Consider the following 25,830-nt stretch of genomic DNA (forward strand, 5'->3'; position numbering starts at 1 on the left):
TGACCTGCCCTAACAAAAGGCAGGTCAGGAACTGCAGGGCACACTATGTTCCTCTAGACAGTAACTGAAGAAGCAAATGGCATCAGGTAACTTTAGTGAGGTCATAATTTTGTCTTCCCAGCAGGAAATGGAGTTTAGTTTAAGTGGGTGTGTGAGAGTGTTCTGTTAACTGAGGTGTGCATGTGAAAATGGTTTATGACATCCTCATTCATCTCACAGAAGAAATGTATTGCAGTCCTTGAAAAATCCTTGTAATTAAAGGAGCAAGGGCTAACAGACCACAAGCATAGCCACAGCTGATCTGACCTTCATACAGGTGAGAGTAAGTACTGGATCAAAGTTCAGCCATTTTTTAGATGTGACAGGTCTTACTTCCAGTGTAAAACAGCAGTTTCCTAATAGTGAAATGTAAGATTACACAGTCAGAAGATAAAGGAAACCTTAAGGTTTTACCTGCAAACAGGGGAGTGCATGCAAATGATGAAAATTTTAGATAATCAATGAAGTTTTTCTGTTTGCTCTGACAACTTTGGAAGATTTCTGTGTAAAGCAGACTGCAGAATCATTTGCATCTTAATTTTAAGATTAAGGGCAACAATTTTAGCTTTAAGATAAATTCTTCTAGATGACATAGTCTCATTTTTGTATCCTCAACTACAGTAATTTCCAGATATTCTTGACTCTTTCATCTCTTTTATTCTACATGTTTATTATTTGTTTTAAAATTCTTCTGTCCTTTCATTTATATGTGTGAGATTTCACTGGCAACCTATCATGCCAGTATAAACAAACTGCATCCCTGGAGCCCTTGGAATGCTGTGTGCTGAAGTCTTTTGTGTTTTCTTCTCTGTGTCATCAGCAATTAACAGCTCAAACTCTGAGTTATTTTATCTAGGTCATTTTGAATGAATTAGAAACCAAGGATGTCTCAGTGCTGACTCCATATAGGAGAGTGTCCCTCTTGCAAGAGCTCATTCTATTTTTAATGTCTCATTTTTGCACATTCCCATGGAAATGTACAGGCTATTCCAATCATAAGCCAACATGTAAAATATTCATTGCCTTGACAGAATATTCTGGAATGTTTGAGCCTTCTGATTCCTCTTTTCTCTTTTCATTTTTGTCTCACCTCTTTAGCCTGGAGTGATAGACAAGTTTACAAGTGACACAAAATCCATTATTAACAAAGTGGCTTCTGCAGCAGAAAATAAAGGATTGTTTGAAGAAGCTGCAAAACTCTATGACCTTGCAAAGGTACATGTCTTGTGGGCTGCCTTGTGTACTTGGTTCACCTTTTTTCCTTCCAAACAGTCTACCTGTGATTAGGAGGTTAAATTTCATCTCGGAGATTGAATTGCCCTTATTCAAGCAGTTTATTTCTGCTGCTGGAAGAACAGAGCCATGGGCTGCATGGAGAGATGTTTCAGTTAGCACATCCAGATGGATTGCACTCCAGGGATTCTGATTTAGGACACTGTGGTCCTGATCAATGCGCTCTTTTGAAGAGAGTGCCCCATGCATGATTTAATTCAGTCTAGTGCAGTTATTTACCTGGAGTGTACTCTTCCAGTTTCATAGATGTTGAACTGAAGTCTAAAATTGTTGGTCTTTATACTGAGTACTCTTGTTTCCTTTGAAAATAGAGGTGGATACAACCATAACCACTGTTTTAGAGAAAAAACTAGGGGGAAATGCTTTTTCTTGTGACCGAGCAGCATTATGTTGCTTGTGGCTAATATGATCTTGACTCTTTATGGGAGGGAAGTGGCTCTGGGCTTGCAGTAGGCATCACTGCATGAGACTTTTCTGCTTTTTCAATGAGATTAAGACATCACATTTCATCATGCTCCTTTTATTTGTGTAACTTTAATGCCAACAGAACCCTGACAAAGTTTTAGAGCTGATGAACAAGCTGCTCAGTCCAGTTGTTCCCCAGATCAGCACTCCCCAGTCAAACAAGGAGCGTTTGAAGAACATGGCCCATTCCATTGCTGAGAGGTAAGGCTCAGGCAGGGGCAGGGCTGGGTGATTCACCTCAGCATCACCTGGGACTGTCAGAGCTGTGGCTGTTAGTTCCTCCTGTTTCTGCAGGCTGCGCTGTGGCATCCACAGCAGTATATTTAGAAAGACAAAGAAGGGGTCAGAATTTACCCTGTCCTGCTCATGATGGCTTGCAGTACTGAAACCAGAAATCTTCAGGGGCAGGTCAGGTAAATTTGACAAGAAGTTTTATCTGTAGGTGAATCAGGATTGCCAGCTGGAGATGGAGTCTGTTAAGGAGCAATACATACATGAATTGTATGTTTTATATTATTTTTAAGGCAAAATATTGTAACTGAGTTGCTGAGTTGTTGCATGCAATTCACTTGTTTGAAATAGTATTAAGAGAGAGCTACAAACCCAGTAATTCTGAGTTGTAACAATAGTTTGGTAGCTGTTTGAAAACTGTTGCTTTAATGAAGGCTAAAAAGGGAGTATTTAAGATGAAATGTATGTGGCTAATGCAAGAAGTGCACCTCACTTCCACAGCCTGTTATATTAATGCCAAGTACAGTGTGGTGTCCAGAAAAAAGGAAGCAACTGAAAGGAATGTCCCCTGCCCTGTCTCTGTAGTAATTAGGGTATGTGCTTGAGAGACATCAGTGCTCAAGATTCATTAGCAGCTAAAAGTGAGGAATAACCTCATTCTGAAAAGCTGTAGTTGCAAAATATGTCCATGATATTTTTTAAATAATTCATCTTGTCACAGTGGCTGCCAGGGACAATTCCTGTGTTTTACTAGAGCAAAATGTGGATTCCTGTGAGAAATACCTTACTGACTTTTATCAACCATTGAGCTGCAAAGAGAATAAAAATAAACCAAGCCCACTTGCTGGCACTTTGAAATTGGGAAGACAAATACAGAAATGTATTGATTTCCATCAGAGCCCTTTGCCTTTCTTCTTTTGACAAGTGGCATTTGCCAGTCACTCCTAGTCAGCCTTTGCTTCATTTGGGCAGGCTGGGATCAAGTGAAAATTGGTGCTGTATTGACTTGGTGAGAGACTGATTTGGTGGCAGACATTAAAGAGAATTAAATCTATGGCTGGAGTTAAAGCTTCAGCAAAGGCTGTAATGGGCTTTTTTGCTTTGCTACATTTCTTTGATCTGTCTGAAACCACTAAATACTGCTGTGCAATAGTGTCACTTCACAGCTGCAAACCTGAGTGATTGCAAAGCCAGAGCAGTTCTGAGTAGCACATCTTCTTGCCAGTTAAATGTAAGACTTTAACAGGGCTTTTTAAAGGGCTTTTCCGTGTGTACTGTCCTGATGACAGTGCTGTAGGGATGCAGCATTCCTCCTGTGTGTTCTTGTGATGCTCTTGGAGCAGGGAAGACACCCAACAAAAAGGTGAAACAGCTTCTTTGTGCCCTTATGCGGTTAGGAGTGAGAGCAGGCAGCCCTCCAGTTCATCCCAGAGCCAGTGTAGCTCCTGAGGGTGTGCAGGAACTCTTAATCCATCTTTCAAGTCTTAACTTCTTGCCTGAAGCAGGCAGTTGTGCTGGAGGATTGTCTGCTGTAACACAGCGTGTTAAACATGCTGCTACAGAGCTTGCCTTGTGGGTCTCTGCTGCCTGGCACTGTTTCCCCATGAATGTGGGAAATGTAAACATTTTAAAGGAAACAAATGCTGGATTTGCAAAACTGGAAGTGATTAACAGTGTTTTTAAAAAACCACAACCTGTGAAAATTCTGCCTCCCAGTTAAGGAAAATGAAAGCTGTCCTTTGTTAAATGCCTTCTGTCCTTGAGTTTGATGTCTCCACTTCCAAGAATTGCAAGGGCACAGTTATAAATGGTTGCCATTTTGCACAATAAAACTGTAACACAATTTCTTTCAGGTACAAAGCACAGGGGATAAGTGCAAAGAAATCCATTGACTCCACGTTCTACCTTCTGCTAGACTTAATCACGTTTTTTGATGAATATCACGCTGGTCACGTTGACAGGGCCTTTGATGTAAGTTTTAAGAGTTCTGTTTGAAGTCTAGCCTTCCTAATGCCCTTGAAAGCCCAGAATGTCTCAAATAACATCACTTTAAAAATTTTATTTAATGAGTTAGGAGGGACTGCAGTGTTATAGAAATTTAAAAAGGTGTTTCTTCCCTGTTGCTTGATAAACAAGATGATCTTCCTGTCGCTATTTTGTAGACTGAACAAAATATTCCTGTTGCTTAACAAAGTGAGGAGATAAACCAGTAAATGACAATGAAATGAATTCTCTTGAATGGAAACAGAAGCATTTCATTAACACTTCAAGAACACACTTTATTAATATCTGGCACATAGAATGCTGATTATCTGTCCTGATTCCTGCTTTTCTTTTTGAAGATTATTGAGCGCCTGAAGCTTGTACCTCTTAGCCAGGATTGCGTCAAGGAGAGAGTCGCTGCCTTCCGGAATTTCAGCGATGAGGTAAGTCATGTCTTGGGTTCAGCTTCCTAAAGCCTTTGGCTTTGTTAAAAGGATCTTAAAACCTTGTCATCTCATCATTCTTATTCTTTAGCAGAGAAAAAGGATGAGATTTTTTTGATTTAATACAAGTATACTCTTGGCTTGCAACTTTTTCTTCTTAATGCTGCTCTTTTGAGCATTAGAATTCCGTACCCAGAAATCCTGTCTCCATTTTGAAGAAAGTATCTGCAGATGTGAGTCTCCCTGAACTTACTGAGTTTTATTCAAGAATTCAGAATGTTGAAAACTTTTAACTTGCTGGTAGCTTAGTTCTTCCGTGCTCTTAATGGTCACTAAGCATTTGTAGGGTGTTTCCTTCCCTCTGAATTACAGGAATTAATAGATTTGTCCATTAGCAAATGAAGCATAGTGGAAAGCCATTACTGCTCTTGAACTATTTTAACTGGAGGGTGACACTTCTTTTTTAGGCAGTGGTTGTGTGTATTTGAGTGCTTTGGGTCTTATTTGACCTGCTGCTATCAACCAGGAAGGTGCAGCCATTAGGCATGTGTGTCTCAAAGCTCTGGGTAGAGTTTCTGCTGGATAGTGCAGTCATAGCAGGGGTAACCATCACACCTCTGACTGTTACAGGAATCTGTATAGTAAGGCTCATGGTTCTGTCAACCTCCTTTTGTTGCAATGTGTCTTTTTTCCCCCTTCTTTGTGTAGATCAAGCACAATTTATCTGAAGTCCTGCTTGCAACCATGAATATTTTATTCACCAAGTATAAGAGGATGAAAGGCACAAGCCCAACCACTCCTGCCAGACCCCAGCGGGTAATGGAAGACAGAGATTCGGTAAGAATAGAATTCTCACTGTCTTACAACTTTTCCTATATCCTGTTCTGCTGGTTTCAAGAGATTGGGCTTCAAGTAACTGGGAATCTCTAATGGTCTTGGTTTTGGCTTGCTCAGTTACTTATTACTGAGCTTGTCCAGTTACTTAGTCTCAAGGCTGGTCTCTGATGCCTTCAGCTTTGTGTAAGGAAAGGTTGGAACTGGATGATCTTTAAGGTCCCTTTTAGCCTAAGTCATTCTTGAGTCTGTGATACTGCTTTAAATAACATTGAGCTAATGGAGATATTACATCTATTTTCATCTCCTATCAAGAGAAAACAAGTGTCCCCTTTGCTTCTTAGATAGTAAAGCAAATGGGAACATTGCAGCGTCTCTAGGATGTTGATGTTGCTGCCTTACCAACTGAGCTGTTGCTTTTTAAGCACCTGATTGCCACTCCTGTCATTTGAGCAAGTGCCCATTTCTGCTAGAAGGGCCTTCCTTGACTCTTCCCCTCAGCTTGCTTCTGTAGTGATGCAGGCCAACATTTTCCAGGTGTCTCTGGGTGAAACACCAAGATGCTGGAGCACCTCCCCTTGGTGATGGCCAGCCTTGCTCTGCTGCCCCTGCAGGGAGTGGGCAGCTTGCAGCACTCTGGCTGCTGTTGAAATGCATGACCACGGTGGGTTTCACTTCACTGCTCCAGCTGCTGCAGAGGCATTTCCCCAAGCCACTGATAGGAGCCTCCACCTCCAGCAAGCTGCAGAATAGGCAGCATTTAAATGGCACAGCCAGATTTGTGAGCACTCACCTGCTAACATGAGGGGTTGAGCAGAAGGGTTCACAGCTTAATTCCAGCCATCTTTGGTCTTGTAACTCTTAATAAGTTAAAGCTGCTGCAGGCACTTGAAACCAAGGCTAAACCATTCATCCTGTCTTAACAGATTAGAAAATAAATATCAACTCCTTTTGAGAGTGAAAAACCAACTTGGGCCATAGCCAGCTTTATTCCAGGCTTTAGTCAGCTACTGAAGTGCCTTTGATCTGTAAATTGTAATATTGGTAAAAGTCTTAGTAGCATTTTAAATTACATAGAAAAATAAAAGGTTTAGGTAGTGGTACAGCTTTTGTGCTGGGGCACAGCCTATAAGAGCTATGGGATCCTGCCTCACAAGGGTGCTTGTACTCCAGATCAGCAGCACTGGAGAAGGGTGCACACCTTAAACCCTGCATGTGGGAAGAAGTCCCAGGCTGACACAATCTGTTGTTTCCTGCTGTGTGTCTTCAGGAGGTTGGCACTGAGCAAAGAATGCCTTAGCTCCTTGTTTTCCAAGTGAGCTGGTTGTTTTGATGTTGTGATTTTAGTCTTATGCCTCATGTAGAAGGATTTACCATTTCCATAGGGGTGGAGTGCTGTCAGGTGCCAGCTCAGGATGAGTACCCTGGGCTGATTGGGTTTAGCAGCTTTACTGGCAGAGGTTTGTGTGGAAGGAGGCCACCATGATACTGTATCATGTCCACAATGTGCTCAGTGTGACACCACTTCATAAACCTGCTCTGCACTCTTGTGTTACCACAGTTGTTGAGATGAGCTGATGTTGTACCCTGCTAAAAACCCTTGAAAGTTTTCTTTATTTCAGGCTTCAAGTTTTGTTAATCAAGCTCCAGGCCCTGTGATGGGATCTCATGGCAGCAGGGAGGCAGTGATGCTGGGAGCACAGGGATTCTGAGTCACACAGGCTGCTGTGTGCAGTACAAGCTGTGCTTTGCCATCAGAGGGGACAAGTGTCCACTGCCTCTCTGTCAGGGAGGGGATAAGAGAACAGCTGTGTGACAGGAGTGTCACAAAGGGAGCATAGATCTGCAAATGGAGGATTAACAAGAGAAAAATCTACCACTCTGTAGCTCCTGTCTGCCTGAAGATTTGTGTGTGCAAAAATCATAGCAGGCATGGGCACATGGAAGGTAGGGTAAGAATGGCTTTACATGTGTTGCCCTTTTTTCTTACCCTGAAGAATTTCTTCCAAGACTGCAGGAGCAGGGAATTTATGTTGTTTCAGTTGGGAGGCAACTCAGGCAATTTTAGTGTTGTGAAGAAATGAGGACATTACAGATGTGGGGAGAGAGGTGTTCCTTCAGCAAAACCTCATTCACCTGGACAGAGATGGCAGACATGAGCTTCAGCAGGCTGTGCATGACAAGAATTTGTCTCCTGAACTTCCCTGGAGAAGGGCAGCTTTTCCATGTTCTCTGGGGAAGCAAATCTGGGGAAATCAGACCCTTTCAGAAGTTTTAACACATTGCCCAGTAGACAATGCAAGTGAAAAATTACCTTTCCTTGAACAGGTCTTTGAAATCCCTGGCTTTTCTTTAGCTTCATCAGAACAGGCACATTCAGATCCCTCTGTTCATCAGAAGAAAAGATAGTTGCTGTTTGTAACTCTGAGGCTTATTCTACATAGCAGGGAGCAGCATCCCCAGAGAGGAAATCAGAGCCCTTGAATCTCGCTCTGGTGCCAAGCACAGCTCTGCAAACCCACCCTGAGCAAGATCCTGCTGCCATGGGTGGGACTTCAGCAGGAACAGCAAGGACCTGGCAGGATGGAGGGGGAATAGAACTGCTGGAGCCCCCTGAACCCAGTAATGATCTCTGCAAAACATCTGTCCCACTTTGGAGGTGGACTAGAAAAGATCAGGTTTGGGGGCAGAGCTGGCATTTCTGCATTGTGTTTATTTCAGAATGAAATCACCCAAGCTGTTTTAGGTATTTTTTCTTTTATGTATATAATTAATTAGTTTTGGGAATAAGGGAACAAAGTCCTGTCCCACTTGGCCTGATCCATTTTGTCAGATTTCAGGCAGAGATTGCAGGGAGCCCAGCCTGCAGTCCTGGAAACTGTGGCTGTGGTGACAGCCCTGACCCAGATGCTGTGAGTGCATGACAGCAAAGTCATAGGCTCCTCACCCCAGTCAGGGGTGGTGAACTCTCTGCAGCAGCCCAAAGGCATTATCTTGGCAAAATTAGGTCATGAATGCAATGGAATTAATTTTTTTTAATTATCTATGGTCTTATTTAAAATTTGCAAGTAACTGTAATGTTCATTAAGTAATTACAGCCAATAGAACATCTAGCCCTCCAGGCCACTCTTAACCTCTGCAGACCTCTGTTTGTTCTTCCCAAAGTATTGGTTTGATTTTTGAAAATAGACCAGCTCTGGTATCATTGCTCCTGTAAAGGTAAAGAGAACAGTAACTCACACCCCTCCTCAACCTTTCTTAGTCATGGTGAGAGTTTTTGCCTCTTAATACTTTAACTTTAAAGTCAGACACCTTGACAAGCTTTTATTTTTTTCATCTACCACCTGTTTTGACCTCCACTGAAAAGCAGCAGCTCAGACACAATTACACAGCCTCACTGTGTGACACATTTGGGAGCAGGCTGGGAGACACTGACAGGAGCAGAGTGAGTGATTTCCAGGCCACCTTATCCAGTTGTCAATCCACTGGTGGTGACTGACAGCTTGGGAGGGAAACTGTCCTGGGAGATGTTGGCAGTTAGGTCAGTCCAGGCAAAACTCTCACAGCTTTTCCATTATCAGCCTCCACAGTTTCTCTGTGGCTGTTGAATTACAGACTGGTTTAACATCACCCTGGTGTTTATAACAGTGCCCAACCATGGAATGGGCTTCAGTCACTTCTCAGTTTGTAAGTTCCTGCTATCAGATTTACCATCCACACACCAATAGCAACCTAAAAACCTTTGGCTTTCCCTGAAGGCAGTAGGTGAAAGCAGGATTTGAACAGTTGGATCTTCCAGTACAGTAAATCTGAGATGCTTAATATTTAAGAAGAAACACCTGTTAGCAATCAAAGCAGTCTGAACAGTTTTCTACAAAGATTTGGGGTTTCTGTATTCTCTTGACTCCTACCAGTTATTGAAATTACTTTCCTTTTACTTTATTAACAGTTTTAACAAATGAAACAAATTATTCCTGAAATCCTTCAGCTGTTCTGTAGTCTTCTGCTGTGCAAGAAGGGATTTGGTTGCTTTGGGCAAAGGTCTGAGTGGGCTTGGTGCCTCTGCTCTCGTTGTGTTATTGGCAGGAAGAGCCTTTGAGGAGATTGGTTTGCTGCAGGGTGATGCTGGAGATCTCCAGGTGTGTGGGGGGCATCTCTGATTCATTTCTAGTACTTCTGCTTTGAGAACATTTATGCTGCATTTCAACAGGATCAACTTTATGTTTTGCAAGGTTGCAAGGGATCCTGTTGCCCTGGGAAAGCCCAGTTCATGCAGAAATTACAAGATTGCTGCAGTACAGCAATGCCCCACATTGCTGAAAATGTTTTTTCTTAGGTATTTTCAAATAAGATGGGATTATTTTTTAAGCAGAAGGGTAACTTGACGTGCTTTTAATGGTTGGAAAAGGGAATAATTGGATTTTCTTTGAAATGCAGAGGTTCCTTTTCTAGAGAGCAGCTCTGAGATGAAAAGATTGCATGTGTTTGTTTGAAGAGTATTGTATTTTTTTTAATACTAAAGTAACTGTACTTTGTTTTTCTCTTTTTTAGCAACTTCAGTCTCAGGCTCGGGCGCTGATAATGTTTGCTGGGATGATCCCATACAGAACATCAGGAGACACGAATGCAAGACTGGTGCAAATGGAGATCCTCATGAATTAGCAGCAGCTTGCCTGGGGTGCAGCAGCCTGTGCCTGTCTTTAGTACGTTCAGAGGGCCCATGGGACCAGTGTCATTTTTTGTATTCTGTATTTTTGTTGACAGAAATAAATTTCTTTGGTTTTGATATTTGTTTTTGACATTTTAATTTTCACCGATTCTTGTGTTTTTATGTTGTTATTAATTTTATTTTCAATTGGTTTGCATTTAGAAATTCTTAATTAGTTAATAGGCTATGCAGAAAAAGAAATCATAGCTCTGTAGTAGGGACAGGAATTTTATAGCAGAAGAGGATATGGAGAAGAAAACTCTGATTTGTTGCTAAATGTACTTAGAGCTGAGAAGCTTTAGGGGGTTTTGGATGCGTGTTAAGTGTTGAAAATGTGTGTGATGCCCCAGTCCCCCCTGTGACACACTGCCATCAGTCTGTCCCATTGTCTCGTGTGGCACATGTGCTGCTGCTCTGTGTGCTGCACAGACCCCCTGTGCTGAGCCAGGGGCTCACAGCCCTGCAGCTCTCCTGAAGCTTCTGCAGGAACAGCTGGGTTGGAAACAGGTATATTTTGGTAGGAGTGTTTTTTGTGAGCAACACATGAATTTTAGTCAGTTGCATTCCAAGTGGGCCCCTGTGGAGTTCGCCAGAAGTGAGGAAGCTGAGCCAGAGAGGCCCAGGTGAGGCTGTGCTGGGTGTGGGTGGATATTACTGTTGCTTTAGCAGGAAACGTGAGCCCTACAAAAGCAAAGGGCTTTAAAAACGGTTACCTTTAAGTGTTTTGAGCTACAGTAGAAGTTTTTAGTTTTAATGTAACTGCCTATCTTTGAAAAAAATGGGAGGAATGTTGGTGGTTACTCTTGCTGCTCCCCTGCTGCTGTCTCACCCTCTTGTGTTACTGGGGTATGAGAACATGAGGCATTTGGAATGCAGACCAGGCAGCAAAATGCAGAGGCTGATTTCAGCCTTTGTATGGTAATAGCTGTCATGGGAGAGAATTCATCTCCATTTTGCAATGTCTTTGTTTACTGGGATGGAGGAATTTCTGGCTGACATGATGACAATTTTCCTCATTTTTTCACCAGAAATGTTGTAGCATAAGTTTTGTCCACCTTTTGGACAGGAAGCAGAGGGCTTGCCAGTCACCCCAGTCCATGTCTCTCAGCATTAGTAAACCAGCTGCTGGGCTCTCAGAGGATAGAGCTAGGGACTGTGTACAGCTCCTCTAGCATGGCCAGGACTGTCCCAACTGAAGGCTGAGGGAGACCTGGACAACACCCTGCAGGTAAAGGGGAGTTGGTGAGTTACCAAGGAGTTATTTGGGGGTGGGAGTGGGCTGGAATTGCCTAACAAACATGTCAGCAGGTGAGTGTGGAAAGCTGTATTGCCTGTTAACATTTCTGGTGTATTTGTGTAGAAATGCTTCTTGGCATATCTCAGGTAAGAACTGATCCCATTCCCTGGAGAGCAGGCACCTTCCCTGCTGTTTGTGGACAGTGGTGGTGGGGCCAGGGCTGCCCCAGGTGCAGTCCTGCAGGATGACTCTGCTCCTGTGTTTTCCTTGCTGGTGCTCAGCCCCTGTCCCTGAGTTACTCCCAGCATGAAATCACCTCCCATACAGAGTCTGGCAGGTCTGCACCTGTCCTCAGGCAACCACTGACCTGAGCAAGAGAGGGACAATGTTTGCTGGACTCTGGGAAGGGTGAGGGCCACCTTCCCCACTGTAATTCCCTCTCTCTGATCTGCCATTCATGCAGGAACAGAAGTCCTTTGGGGCTCAGCTCTTAGTGTTGCCATTTCAGGACCTTGTTCTCCTGCCTCTTGCCCATCCCCTGCTCAGGAGAGCTCTCATGCTGCCTCCCTGGCATGTTCTGATGTCCATTGTTGAACCTGGGGACCTTCTGTAAGCAGTACAGTACCCTTTCTCCATCTGCCCTTCAAGGAGGCTATAGCAGGTGCTTTCTGGTGCTTCTCGGCCTTCTTGGGTGTTGGGAAAGTTGATGTCTGTACATACTTTCCTCTCTTTGTGCCCAGTGGTTGTGATTCCAGCCTTTGGCCGCTTTTTAAGCTAACCAGAGACTGAATTATTTCATCTTTCAAAATTCAAGATGATCCTTCTGTGATGGACAGATGGGAAATAAACCCCAGGGAGTCCAAGTCCCAAGACTAAGCCTGAAAAGGTAAGGCCCCATTTCCATCAAGATAAGAGACTGTGGGTATAACAGAAAGAGCCACAGATATTTGGAGTTAATTTATTACTTGTTGATTGCCCTGTGATTTCTTCTTAGGTGGTGAATGTTACATCCCATCCATCTTCCCACATTCCCCAGAGTGGCAGGTTCCAGCTCAGTGCCTGAGCCTGGCTCTGGCAAACCTGACTCCTCTGCATGACTCCAAGGGCTTTGAGGTAGATGCTGATGCACGTCCTGTGCTTTGCTGAATAAGGCACCCCCATAGTTTTCCAGATGTCCTTGTTTTCCCTCCACATCATGTTTATTCTGCTGGAGAGAACAATCAGCTTCTGCTCCTTCAGGTTTTGCACCATCACTCTGACTTTGCTAATTTACAAGCTTAGCCTTTTCTGAATAGCTTATGTGCTGGAAGGGTTTTTTGGGGTGCCCCTAAATTCATGCCTTTTGTTTGGTATAGTCTGTGGTGTCACCATGCACTCCCTTTACAACAGGGAGTAGTGCACAGTGTGCAGCAGAGCCAGCAATGTTCATCTGAGCTGAATTCATTCTGAGTAAAAACTGACAAATCTTCTCTACGTCAGTGGAGCTCTGCTCTTTATACACAAAGCAAGCACAAATTAAGTTTAGGATAATTCCATCTGCTTTTTCCTACCTTGGGACTAATCCCTGGCACTAAAGATCCTCCAGGTAGATGAGATGCATCCCAAGGGTGACTCATTGGTTTGAGTCAAATACGCAAGCTGAAGCTTGTGTTGCTGCAGGAGATTAGAGGGAAAAGCGAAAAGGTGTTTGCTGTGAGAGCGTGTAACAATCTTGTTCTGGTGTGGGTACAGCAGAGGCAGGCGGTCTCCAGGTCTGTGTTCCACAGTTTGTGTGTCTCTGTGGTTCTGAAACATCCACACATGCTGCAATTCCAGCACAGCAGCTCCTAAAGCTGCACCTCCTCCAAGGACCAAGGGCTGAGTGAGGTGCTCTGGTTTTACAGGGGAGTTGCAGGGAGATCTAGAAATACTTGCTGTAAACTTCTGTTCTATGTTACCAGCCCAGTAGGAAAAAAATTAGTTAAAAGTTATGCCCAGGATTAATCTGGTAAAAACTGTGCTGAGCTAAGGGAAGACAGTCAGCCCCTGTGGGAACTGGCACTGCTGAAATGTGCCTTGATGGCCTCTTAAACACTAAGAAAGCTGGTGTCAGTGGGTCCTGTATTCTCAGCTCTCCCTGTGAGGTTTTTCTAGTCCAGACAACAAAATGAATCCTTTTAAGTATTTTCACCATTACCCCAGAATATGCTGGCCATAGTCAGGGTACTTGCCTATGGGTTACATTCCTACTCCTCTGCCTTTTCATGGATTTCCCTGCTGAATGCAGATTTTGCATCTCAGTCTGATTTTTCATTGTTTTCCAGACCCCCTGGCTGGAGTAGACCTGCTAAATGAGGTGACTTCTCTGTTCACCACCATTTCCTACTTCTGCATTTGTCTAAGACATTGCTTGGACCTTGTTCCTTGCAGGAGCTGAAGGAATTGTGCTCAGAAAAAGTTATTTCAATGCACTTCTTTTGGTTTTGTTACTCTCCTAACCCTTATCACCCCAGCCTATCAAAGAAGCAAAATGTTTTCCTTGCAGCCTGGAAGAAGTGAGAGGATATTGTTAATTCCAGTTCTGCATCCCTGGGGTGGGACAGCACTCAAATACTGCCTCTGTTCATGTCCCTGTGCCAGCATTTTTGTCCTCTTTCTCTCTGGGTTTGAAGTTGGAAAGATAGAAATGGTGTCTGGAAGAGATGGGAGATGACCTGTGTGTTCCCACTGGGAGCGGTTACTGGCAGCTGGCTGAATCACCATCTCTTTTCTTTTCACAGGCTTCCTTTGCTGTGGTGCTGAGAAGTTGAGTCTGCTCTACACGGTGGGTTTGCAGTGCTGAGCCCCTGCATCATTGGTGTGTCCTGTGTCACTCAGGGTAGGTTCTCTCTTCCACAGGGATGGAAACAGGTCAATTAAAGCTTAATTGAAGCCTTTTGGAATATAACACTTTAAAAGAAGCTGTGTAATGCACTGCACCATGCTCGGCTTAACTCGATTTTGGGTTCATTTGATGCATTTAATACCCAGAACAAACTGGGGGATCGGCTGGAAGTGAGGGGAAGCCCTGCAGAAACAACTTGGCAGCTGTTCCGTGTGAGTGGAGGGGCTGGGGAGAGGCTCGGAGCTCCCTCGCTGCCGCAGCTCCCGGCGCCGCCGCTGCCCCGGTATTGTTGCTGCAGCTGGTGTTGTGAATCAGGCCGACGGCAAGCGCTTCCTGCAATCCGGCTATTTCACCACACCAGGGTTGCATCATACCACTCGCTTCGCTCCTCGCCCGCCTCCGGAGCCCTCCTGTGCCTTCCTGAGCATCGCTGACTGTGCTGTGTTTAACAGGCCCCCCACTAAGAGACTGATTTGTGCTGCTTTGGGCAAATCAGCTGTTTTGATGAAACGGTGAGGTTCTAAAATAAAGCCACTTCTGCTGGGTGTGAGTCTGCTGGTGCATCTGTTGTGAGAGGAAGCTGGTGTCCACTTTGTGGAGGTTGTTGTGTGAGGTGCTCTGGGGTGAGGCTCTTTCCTGGTCCTCACCTGGCCCTTGTCCCTGCTCTCCGGGCTCTGAGGTGCCCTGCAGTGCTGCGAGGGCTGAGCAGGGATGCAGACCGGGCTGCTGCCCTCAGCTTCCCCCGGCTGCCCGGGGCTTGGCTGATCACAGCCGTCTGCCCTCACACAAACAAGGGGGCTGGAGCAAGTCCTCAAAATTCAGGTCAAAATTTGTGTGTGAATGCAAAGAGAGCCAGAGGCAGCACAGCAGGCAGGCCCAATTTTCCATTAACTTGCAAAGCCACACAGAGCTGAAATTCCAATGGGCTGCCCTCGAACTTTATTGCTGGCCTTGTTTGCTGTCTTTGCTGATCTTATCTGTAACTGCTTTGGTGGCACATGTGACAGGGGCTGGGGAGTGAAACAAGCGCCCATCCCTCCCCCTGTCCTCAGCTCCTGTCGCTGTGGGGTTGTGGCCACATAGCTTCATCTTGTTTTTTGTGTGATGGGGGCAAGGGTTTAAGTGGCTTGTTGACTCGGGGATGGAACTGGGGGCAGTTCTGAGCCCTGGGGGCTCAGTGGTACCCTGTCCCTGGGTCTGGAGGGGAAAGGGGCTGTGGGACCACGGGCATCTCTGCTGCCTGGTACTGAGAGCTGCCAGCTCCCAGCCCTGGACAAGCACAGACAGACTTACGCCACTCTGTGCACCCTGTCTTCTCCAGCAGCCTGGAATCCAAGTTCCAGCAGGAGCATCCCTCAGATCCCTTGATGTCACACTCCCCCCTTCCCCCTCGTTTCACTGTGAGATAAAGGCCCTGTTCCCCTCCCCACATCCGGCCCAGCTCAGTGCCACAGGCGGCACCGTGGAGACCAGCCAGGATGATTTACGAGATCTGACAGGTCTGGGGCAGTATCCCAGGGAAGGGTGAGGGTGCGTGGGAGTCTTGCTCCCTTTTTCCATAATAAATCCCTGTGAACTGAATGTTCCTGGGTTGGGGCCGGAGGCAAACTCAGCGCTGCATTTCTCTGCTGATCTGTCCTTGGGACTTAATCTCAAATCCGTTATCGCTGGCCCCATCGAGCGCTGGGAGGCAGTGATGCCCATTATGGTGGTTTTGGTATCCCTTCCAGCTATTTTTTTCCCCCTGACCAGCTCGAGGTGGTTCAGGCTGATTCCTTTCCTCTATTAGCATCAGTGGTGGGTGTGTGCCGGTCACCTCGCTCCGGTTTTGTGCGGTATAAAGCCGGCGAGCCCCTCTCCACCCTGTCCCCACCTGGCAGGCTGCTGGGCAGGGGCAATGGCCGAGCTGCCCATCCCAGATGTGCCCCCAGCCCGCTGCAGCGGCCGCTTCACCATCAGCACCCTCCTGGGCATGGAGGAGATGGGCCGGGGTCCCTACACACCCACCGAGGGGTCCAGCTGTGACAGTGCCCAGCCCACCCAGCTGTCCAGCAGCACCCTCTGCACCAGGACCTTCGGCTACAACACAGTGGATGTGGTGCCAGCCTACGAGCACTACGCCAACAGCAAGGGCGTGGGCGACCCCAGGAAGGGCAGGCCCTCGCTGGCTGACCTGCACTCCATCCTCAAGGTAACAGGGGGCTTGGCTGTACCCATAACATCTCTGGCATCCCCTGGCCATGCTGCTGGTCTCTGCAAAGTGCGTGTCGTGGGTCACTCTGTCTCCTGCCTCTTGGTGCCATTACTGGTGCTGTGCCAACTGCATATTCCCAAGAAGGCCCTGAGAGAAGCCAGAGGATCCAGCTGTGTGCTCAGCCAGAGCATTGCCTCCAGGGACAGCTGCCTGAAGTCCACCCTCACCTGCTTTCCCCTCGTCCCACAGCCTGACCCGAGCCGCCTTCGCACGCCGGTGTCGGACGTGCAGCACAGCAATGGGCTGCCAGAGGCTGGGCCAGAGGCTGGGCTGGAGGAGGCAGAAGGGGAGCCAGGCAGAGACTCCGAGCCAGAACCCGTCCGCTTTGGCTGGGTGAAGGGCGTCATGGTAAGTGTGACCATCCCCCATGAGCATCCCCCTGCCCTCCTACCTCGTAAGCATTTAATCCTTGTTGCATTTTTCCCTAATGTCTGTATTTTTGCAAGCACATGTGCTTTGAGCAATTCCCTGCCCTCCTCGGTGGGGTGGTTTTCTCTGAGGAGCAGCAGAGCTGGCATGGTTTGGCCATCCCCAGGTGCCAATGCCCTGATGGCCAGGTCCCCTCTGTCCCCCTCAGATCCGCTGCATGCTGAACATTTGGGGAGTTATCCTCTACTTGCGCTTGCCCTGGATCACCGCCCAGGCAGGAATCGGTGGGTGCTGTGGTTCACCGTGGGCTGGACAGTGGCACTGGGCCCATCATCACCCAGGCATCTGGGGGTTGGTGGGACTCTAGGGAAGGCTGGGGGATACAGCAGTGAAGCAATGCCCTTTCCCCACAGCCCTGACATGGCTCATCATCCTCATGTCTGTGACAGTGACCACCATAACCGGCTTGTCCATCTCTGCCATATCCACCAATGGCAAAGTGAAGTCAGGTAGTGTGTTCCTTCCCAGCCACTCCAGGGCTCTCTTTATCCTGGGGCTGCCCCATGGATGTGAGCTCCTTGCATGGGCTGTGAGGTGCGGGGGAACCCCAAAACTTGGGGGAAGCAGTAATGCCATGGGTGTTCCCTGCCTCAGGAGGCACATACTTCCTGATCTCACGGAGCCTGGGGCCGGAGCTGGGCGGCTCCATCGGGCTGATCTTTGCCTTTGCAAACGCCGTGGCCGTGGCCATGCACACAGTGGGCTTTGCTGAAACTGTCCGGGACCTGCTGCAGGTAAGAGAGCAGCTCTGGGTCCCAATGTCCCCCCTACCCCTCCATCCTCACCTTCTCTTTGCACAACCTGTGTTGATTATCAATATTTGCATTACCATTGGACCACTGATAATCAAACAGTGGCTGCTATAACTCAGAAAAAAACAGTGGTTTGGTAAGGAAGAGGGTTATTTCCATGTTGTAAATAGTTCCCTTTCCTCAGGAGCACAATTCCCTCATCGTAGACCCCACCAATGACATCCGAATCATTGGGGTCATCACTGTGACGGTGCTGCTGGGCATTTCCCTGGCTGGCATGGAATGGGAGGCCAAGGTAACCCTCTCTCCTGCTCGCATTTTTCTCCTGGGCTGATAAGAGCTGTCCCTGCTGGCCACCAGGCATCTGAGGAGCAGAGGATGCCTGTAGCTCCCCAAAAACAGGCATGGATTTCTCCAAATGCATTCTTCACTCTTTCTGTGCCCCAATGCCCAGTTCTTCAGCTGGCTCTTTCTGGTCTGGCAGGCACAGATACTATTCTTCCTGGTCATCTTGGTTTCCTTCATTAACTACCTGGTGGGGACAGTGATCCCAGCCACTGCTGAGAAGCAAGCAAAGGGCTTCTTCAGCTACCGAGGTGGGTCCACCCAGACTGGGGTTGCACTCAGCAGGTCCAAGTGCATCTCTGGAGCCTGGCTCTTTGCTGCAGTTTGGGGAGAGCACCAAGCTAGTGCTAATGTGCTTTAGCCAGGAAAAAAGTAGCCAAGAGGCCTTAAATGCTTCTCCTTTGCTTCCTCCCCAGCTGATATCTTTGCTCAGAACTTTGTGCCCAACTGGCGTGGACCTGAGGGCTCCTTCTTTGGCTTGTTTTCCATCTTCTTCCCATCTGCAACCGGCATCCTGGCTGGGGCCAACATTTCAGGTGACCTGAAGGTGGGTTGTGACTCTTCCTGCCTGAGCCAGTGTTTCTCAGGGCTCAAGTCCTTTTTTCCCTGGGGCTTTCATTTTGATCCAACCTTTGGACTTTGTTTTATTTCTTATGGAAACTTTGGGCTCAGCCAGGAGATGCTCTGTGGCTTTGTGATACAGTGAATTAAAATTCCTCCTGTACAGCAGCCACAAATAAGCTGCCTACATTAGCACTGCTGCTGTAAAGCTGTTTTACATTTCTCTGCAACTCCCTTGGGCAGGATCCTGCCATAGCCATCCCCAAGGGCACCTTGATGGCTATCTTCTGGACCACGATGTCCTACCTGGTGCTTTCTGCTACCATTGGTAAGTGCGGCTGGGTGGGTGGGCTGGCCCCTACCCTAAATGGGTGGCCTGGGAGGATGCAGGTGTGTAGGAGCCAGGAGCAAGCTGTGGACACTGGCACTGATATCCCAGTGTGAGTGCCACAGGTGCCGGACCTTGTTGTTACCCCCACATGGGGCAAAGTCATCTTGGGTGGGCAGTGGAGCTCCTGGCATTGCTCAAAGCCCCATGGCAGGGACCTGGGAGTTGTCACAGGCAATGGGATGTGGGGCTGGGCTTCCTGAAACCATGGAGAGGTTCCAGCCCTGCTCTGGCCCTGTGTGTCCCCCAGGTGCCTGTGTGGTCCGAGACGCCTCAGGCAGCCTGAACGACAGCGTGGCCGTGGGTTCTCCGGGCTGTGAGGGGCTGGCCTGCAGCTTCGGCTGGAACTTCACTGCCTGTGCCCAACAGCAGAGCTGCCGATATGGGCTCAGCAACTACTACCAGGTACTGCTCAGAACCATGGCCAGCCCCTGTTCCTGGCCAGGTCTGTGCTGCAATGGATGGCTTTCCCAGGCAGCTGCATGCCTGGCACCTCTCTGCCATCCTGGGGGGCACCCATGCTCTTGAAACAGCCATTTTTTAACAGGAAGGCACTTGGTGGTGGGCTTTTGGATGTGGCTAGACGTTGCTGCCTGGATAATGTTAAAGGAAATGCAGCAGGATGGGGCCTAGGGCTGGGAATCCCTCAGGGTTGGGGTGGAGGTTGGTGCACCGGAGATGCTGGGGTTCCTGATCCCCTGGTTTTCATGCAGAGCATGAGCATGGTGTCTGGATTTGGCCCCCTCATTACAGCAGGAATCTTTGGTGCTACCCTCTCCTCAGCATTGGCCTGCCTTGTCTCAGCCCCCAAAGTCTTCCAGGTGAGGGGGTGGTGTCTGCACACCCCAGCTCCTCTCCCTGAGCTCAGCAGTGGGTGATGCTCCTTGGTGCAGGGCTCTGCATCCATGAGCAGCCCTGGGGCAAGGAGGATGCTGCTGCCAACACAGGGCATGGCTCGTTTGGCCCTTGCTCTTAGGGATGCTGGAGCCACCATGGCACTGCCAGCCCGTGTCCCTGGCACAGCCTGCTGTCCCCACTGTGTCTCTCTTTGCAGTGTCTCTGCAAGGACCAGCTCTATCCTCTCATTGGCTTCTTTGGGAAGGGCTATGGGAGGAACAGCGAGCCCATCCGTGGCTACATGCTCACCTATGTCATTGCTGTTGGCTTTATCCTCATCGGTGGGTGCTTGCTGCCCCAGTACCCTCCTGCAGCCTGCCACCAGCAGGGTGGCTCAGTCCCCACCACTGACAGCTCGCTCTCTTTCTCCCCCTCCCACAGCCGAGCTCAATGCCATCGCCCCCATCATCTCCAACTTCTTCCTCTGCTCCTACGCCCTCATCAACTTCAGCTGCTTCCACGCCTCCATCACCAACTCCCCAGGTGGGCTGTGCCCGCCAGCCGAGCCCTGCGGCGGCGGCTCCCGGTGCGGCTCCCCCTCCCGGCAGCGGCTCTCTGTGTGTGTGTTTGCGTGCAGGCTGGCGACCCTCCTTTCGGTATTACAGCAAGTGGGCTGCACTCTTTGGAGCTGTCGTCTCAGTGGTGATCATGTTCCTGCTGACCTGGTGGGCAGCCCTCATTGCCTTCGGCATCGTCATCTTCCTCCTGGGATATGTCCTCTACAAAAAGCCAGGTGGGTGGTGGTAACCTGGCACTGGTGATGCTCCAGAAGGTGTCTGGCCCTGTTGCTAATCCATCCTCCCCATGCAGATGTCAACTGGGGCTCCTCCATGCAAGCCAGCTCCTACAACATGGCCCTCAACTACTCAGTGGGGCTGAGCGAAGTGGATGAGCACATCAAGAACTACAGGCAAGGGCAGCTCATTGCATTGATGGGCATGGAGGGAGTGGGATAAAGAGCCAGCTCCTGCCTCCTTTAAACCCAGGGAGGCATGGTGCCCATGGCCACACCCTCACCACCATCCTCAGTAACCAGGAGCTACAGCAAAATGTGTCTCTTTAAAATCCCATCTGTGTGCCATGTACGGTAGAAATCCGGGGAAACCCTGCCCTCCCTGTACCAGACAGACACAGACACATTGGTCTCATCTGATATAAAAAGACCAAAGAGTGAAACTGGAGCCTCAGGTCACATGTTTTCTCATTCTAAAGATGCTCCCTATGGCTGCCACTGGCCAAGCATGGGAGAAGAAACATGGCTCATTCCAAAAGGGCTGGATGCCTCCAAAGTACTCTTCCTCGCTCTCTTTTTCCCCTGCCTGCAGACCACAGTGCCTGGTGCTGACTGGCCCACCCAACTTCCGCCCTGCACTGGTGGATTTTGTGGGGACCTTCACCAAGAACCTCAGCCTGATGCTCTGTGGCAACGTGCTGATTGTAAGTCACCTGCAGGAGCTGGTTAGTTCCTTGTCCTGGGGGCTCTGGCCACCAGTGGGTGGTGGGCTGCGGAATCTGGTTGTATCCTGGTGGGCTCACAGGGTGGAGTTGAAATGTGCCCACTTGTGTGCTGCTGGATGATGAAATGTGTCAACTGGAAGCCCCTCTGAGTTATTAAGCAATATTGGTGAAGCATCAGGATGTCCCTGTGGGCTTATGGCTTCCCTTTGCCAATTAATTGCAGAAGATTTGGAAGGATGAAGTAGTTGCTCAGACCACAGGGGGGTCCTGCAGCCCTGCAGACTCCAGAGCAATTGGGTGCAGTAAGAACCAGCTCATCTGCACCCACAGGACTGTTGGGATTGTGTGCACTGGCTGTTCACTGGTTTTCTTGGCTGTGATTGCAACCTCCCATGTGTGCAGTGGTTACATCCACCTCTTGCCAATGATTTGGGAAGAGAGGAGCTAGAAGTCCTTCGTGGCAAGACCATCAGTTGGAAGGGGCTGCCTGAGCTCCTGCTCCTGATTCCTGCAGGGCCCGCGGAAGCAGAAGATGCCGGAGTCCCGGCTGATGGCAGATGGCCACACTAAGTGGCTAATGAAGAGGAAGATCAAGGCTTTCTACACAGATGTGGTGGCTGAGGATCTGAGAAGTGGTGTCCAAATGCTCATCCAGGTACAGCCATCACTGGCCTTCCAGCAGCAGGGTCCCTCCTCTTTGTCACATCCTGGGGGAGTTCTGACCTCCCTCCACGATCTCCAGGCACCCCCCTGTGTTGCTCCCCCATGGAGTGGACTGACACCACCTGTGTCCATCTGTCCCTGCAGAGGGGTCTCATGGGGACATCTATCCATAGGCTGCTGGCCTCGGGAAGATGAGACCTAACATCTTAGTGCTGGGCTACAAGAGGAACTGGCGGACGGCATCTCCCCAGAGCCTGGAGGACTACGTGGGCATCCTGCAGTACGGCCACACTGGCTCCTTCACCTCTTGGGGACACTGGCAGCTGGTGGTGGCCCCACTGACGGCTGCAGTCACGTGCTCAGGGTCCAGCTGGGCTGACAGTGCACCCTCCATTAACTCCCTCTCTTCCCTCCTTCCAGCGACGCATTCGATTTCAAGTACGGCGTGTGCGTAATGCGGATGAAGGAAGGGCTGAACGTTTCCGGAGTGCTGCAGGCACATGGTAGGTGGCTTTGGTTGGCCAGGGATGCACAGAGACATGGAGCTGTGGGGTGTGCCAGCCAGCACCATGTCCCCAGACAAAGGCCACAGTGCTGGCAGGACATCACTCCTGTGCTGGGATCAAAGGGATGGGGACAGTGAGGCACTGCTGCGCTGCCCTTGCTCCTCTCCTCCCTCCTCAGTTAACCTCACGTTCGAGGCAGCAGAGCACCCCGAGAATGGCACTGGCAGCAGAGCAGCCCCAGGCACGGGTAGGTTGGTCCTGCCTTGTGATCCCCCAGAGTATCCCCAGCTCTGAGGATTATTTTGCAGGCGGGGTGGGGGTTTCAAGCCCTTGGGAGCAGGACTGGGACCAGGAAGAAGTGATGCCTTTAATCTGTGGCTGGTGGTGCCCTTTGCTGATACCAGGACCCTCTTGCCCTAGCAGCAGACCCCACCACCTTGGCCAGTGAGCAGCAGGCAAGCACCATCTTCCAGAGCAAGCAGGGCAAGAAGACCATTGACATTTACTGGCTCTTTGATGATGGAGGTAACCTTCACCTTCCATCTGTCCAGATAATGTGAGCCCAGCACCTCCAGTGTGGCGCCTAGGAGAGCTCAGTCCTGCCAAATGGTGCCAGGACATCCCTGGCCCTTGGCACCAAGGAAGGAAGCACTAGTGAGCCTGGGGCTCACTGCTGCATTCCCACCGGGTGTTCTGGGGCCAGGTCTCACGCTGCTCATCCCCTACCTGCTGGGGCGCAAGAAGCGCTGGGCAAAGTGCAAAATCCGGGTGTTTGTCGGCGGGCAGATCAACAGGATGGACGAGGAGAGGAAGGCGTAAGTGCTGGTGGCCACTGCAGCTCTTGGCCACTGCCACTGTCCTGTGGGTAGTGACACAAGCTGCTTCCCATCCTGCTGAGCCCTCCCAGCTTTGCCATAATGGGATCTGTGAGCTCTGACCTGGCTGCTTTGCCTCATTTCTCTGGAAATCAATGTGGCTGCAGAGTGGGAAAACCCAAAGTGCTATCTGACGCCAGCAGCAGGGTTCTCTGCTGTGGCAGGTCCCGGTCAGAGCTACCATTCCCTGCTAACTTTGGGGAAATCTGTCCTTTTCCCTCCATTAGGATTGTCTCTCTACTGAGCAAGTTCCGCCTCGGCTTCCATGAGGTCCACATCCTCCCTGACATCAACCAGAAACCCCGGCCAGAGCAGTAACCACTCTCCTTCCCTTCCCCGTGCCCCCACAGTGCCCCCAAACCTGCCCAGACCCTCTTCCTTGGCACTGTCTGCTTGTGTTGCAGCATCAAGCGATTTGATGAACTCATCGCTCCCTTCAGGCTGAACGATGGTTTCAAAGATGAGGCCACAGTGAACGAGATGAGGCAGGGCTGTCCCTGGAAGATTTCTGATGAGGAGGTCGATAAAAACAGAGCCAAGGTAGCACCAGTGCCAGGGGAGATCCTGCAAAGGGTCTCCTGCTTTTCAAACAAAATTTAGTCTTTCTGGAAACCATTATTTTGTGTTTCTCGATGCTCTTTGCTCCACAGTCACTCCGACAAGTGAGGCTGAATGAGATTTTGCGGGATTACTCACGGGATGCAGCACTCATAGCCATGTAAGTGCCAGTAATGCCCTCACGCCTGTTTCTTGCCCCATGGGAATCATCCCTCGGGATGTTCACCCCTCCCTGGGTGGGGAGGTCCTGCACTGACACCCTGATTCTCTGGTGAGAGTGCTGCACCACAGGGAAAACCCTTGGAAGACACCACGGGCTCCAGCTGGGGTCCTGTCGGGTGGGAGGATGTGGTGTTGGCCCTTTTTAGGGAATTAACCTGCACTGGACTGGCGGGGCTGTGCCGGGCTCGGTGCCGGCCCTGCCTCACGCCCCTCCCCGCTGTCCGCAGCACCCCGCCCATCGGCAGGAAGGGCCGCTGCCCCAGCTCCCTGTACATGGCCTGGCTGGAGACCCTCTCTCAGAACCTGAGACCCCCCATCATCCTCACACGAGGAAACCAAGAGAACGTGTTGACCTTTTACTGCCAATAAAGCCTCCTGCATTCCTGATGACTTGGGGTGTGAATTTTTCAGGCCAGTTTTGATCCTGGAGCACGCTCCTCTGGGAGTCTGGGGGAGCAGTGAAGGCGTGGTGGTTACCAGCCCTCTGGAAATGCCCACCAGGCACAGCTGCCACCCTCTTACAAATGTTTATTTGCCCCATCTCAGGCTCTGTAGGTTGTACATCCATAAACAGCAATGCTGGCCCTGCAGTGCAGGGTTTAGCCAGAGCCAGGCAGGGGAGCTGTGGGCTCCTGCACCGGCACGCCCAGGAGAGCCCAGGTGCTGTGCAGGGACTGAATGCTGGCCCAGCAAAGCCACTGGCCCAGGGTGGAACAGCCCCAGGGCCTGGGAGCAGGTCAGCACCAAGCCTAGGGGCTGCAGGGCCCCAGCATGGCCCCTCAGGGACAGGGACAACAGCTAAGCCTGTCCCCAACAACTGAGCAGCAGTGAGAGGTCACCTCAGACTGCGGTGCCTGGCTGCAGGTGCAGGTCCAGCTCCTATGCAGACAACATTTACCAGCAGAACCAGGACAATTCTGGTGCAGATGGCCCCAAGCAAAGCAGGAGTGCAGCTCATTTGCTAAAGCAGAACCCTTGTCATGCTGCAGAAGAAACACACAACACTGATTCACCTCAAGAGTTACAGAATTTACTGATAATCACCACCAGGATTAGGAGTGTCAGTAGAAAAATAAAATGTACAGATTTTCAATCATACAAAGATTTGTTCATGACAGCTGCAGGTGTGTGCAAGAGGAAGCCAGGTGGGGGCAGAGGGGATGTCACACCCAGGGAGCCTCAGCATGTGTCCGTGTTCCTCCAGGGCAGCTTCTCCAGAAGGTGTTTCCTTAACCAGCACACAGGCTGGGCTCCCCAGCACAGGCTCACAGCACTGCTGAGCCCAGGACACCTCAGTGTTGATGTTTTTGCCAGCTCTTTGCAGTTTTTGACAAGTTTGACTGAGCAAAGTCTACCAATACCTGATGAAAATTGAAGGGATTCCTCCACATGGCTCACTTGGAATAAAGGAATGGAAAGGGAAGGCCAAAGCAATGAGGGGAGGAAACTGCCACCAGTGCTTCAGCTCAAGGCTCCTCCTCCTTTCTGTTCAGCTCTGGTTTTACTGGAGAGGGAGGTTGCCAGCAGCAGCCAGCAGAGTGCAGGATGCTCTGTGAGCACCAAGGTGACACAAAGAACTTGCCTGCTGTGCTCATGTGTCCAGACAAATCAGCTGATTGTTCACCTTTTATGCAAGAATTCCCTGAAAATTTCACAGCATCCAGGTATAGAGAGACATTGCCAGCTCCAAACACTCCAAACAGCGTCAAGCTGCCAACTCTTCAAGTAAACCAGAACCTCCTCAAGAGAGACTCCCAGAGATCCCAAGAGACAGAAAATGGGAGGTTTTCAGTTCACCCAGCACTGAGTGACTTTGCTGAGCAGTT

General features: G+C 49.4%; 2 protein-coding genes across 6 annotated transcripts in view; both read left to right on the plus strand.

The window, feature by feature from the left end:
* The window catches only part of NUP93 (nucleoporin 93), a 79,109-nt gene extending 68,478 nt beyond the window's left edge, over positions 1-10,631 (plus strand). For all 4 annotated transcript variants that reach the window (XM_058034056.1, XM_058034055.1, XM_058034057.1 and 1 more), the window contains 6 exons: positions 1,138-1,254; positions 1,880-1,998; positions 3,882-3,999; positions 4,371-4,454; positions 5,163-5,291; positions 9,840-10,631. In XM_058034056.1, coding sequence (XP_057890039.1) covers positions 1,138-1,254; positions 1,880-1,998; positions 3,882-3,999; positions 4,371-4,454; positions 5,163-5,291; positions 9,840-9,950 — 678 coding nt within the window. In that variant the 3' untranslated portion in view covers positions 9,951-10,631. The remainder of the gene's footprint in view (positions 1-1,137; positions 1,255-1,879; positions 1,999-3,881; positions 4,000-4,370; positions 4,455-5,162; positions 5,292-9,839) is intronic.
* Positions 10,632-14,330: 3,699 nt separating this feature from the next.
* SLC12A3 (solute carrier family 12 member 3) lies at positions 14,331-24,376 on the plus strand. 2 transcript variants are annotated; one of them, XM_058034284.1, is made up of 25 exons: positions 14,331-16,698; positions 16,928-17,003; positions 17,133-17,228; positions 17,374-17,513; positions 17,716-17,826; positions 18,016-18,127; positions 18,293-18,423; positions 18,681-18,765; positions 19,076-19,230; positions 19,539-19,646; positions 19,880-20,003; positions 20,104-20,205; positions 20,300-20,455; positions 20,533-20,632; positions 21,048-21,159; positions 21,695-21,835; positions 22,017-22,123; positions 22,264-22,346; positions 22,528-22,596; positions 22,770-22,874; positions 23,053-23,164; positions 23,452-23,538; positions 23,629-23,764; positions 23,875-23,942; positions 24,232-24,376. In XM_058034284.1, the coding sequence occupies exons 1-25, from the start codon at positions 15,994-15,996 to the stop codon at positions 24,371-24,373; spliced, it is 3,363 nt and encodes a 1,120-aa protein (XP_057890267.1). In that variant the 5' UTR covers positions 14,331-15,993; the 3' UTR covers positions 24,374-24,376. The 2 variants fall into 2 exon arrangements, with proteins under 2 accessions (XP_057890267.1, XP_057890268.1); XM_058034285.1 differs by having other exon boundaries at positions 22,773-22,874.
* The last annotated feature ends 1,454 nt before the right edge of the window (positions 24,377-25,830 follow it).

This window comes from Melospiza georgiana, chromosome 14 (genome assembly GCF_028018845.1).
Source record: "Melospiza georgiana isolate bMelGeo1 chromosome 14, bMelGeo1.pri, whole genome shotgun sequence".
Classification (NCBI taxonomy): domain Eukaryota; kingdom Metazoa; phylum Chordata; class Aves; order Passeriformes; family Passerellidae; genus Melospiza; species Melospiza georgiana.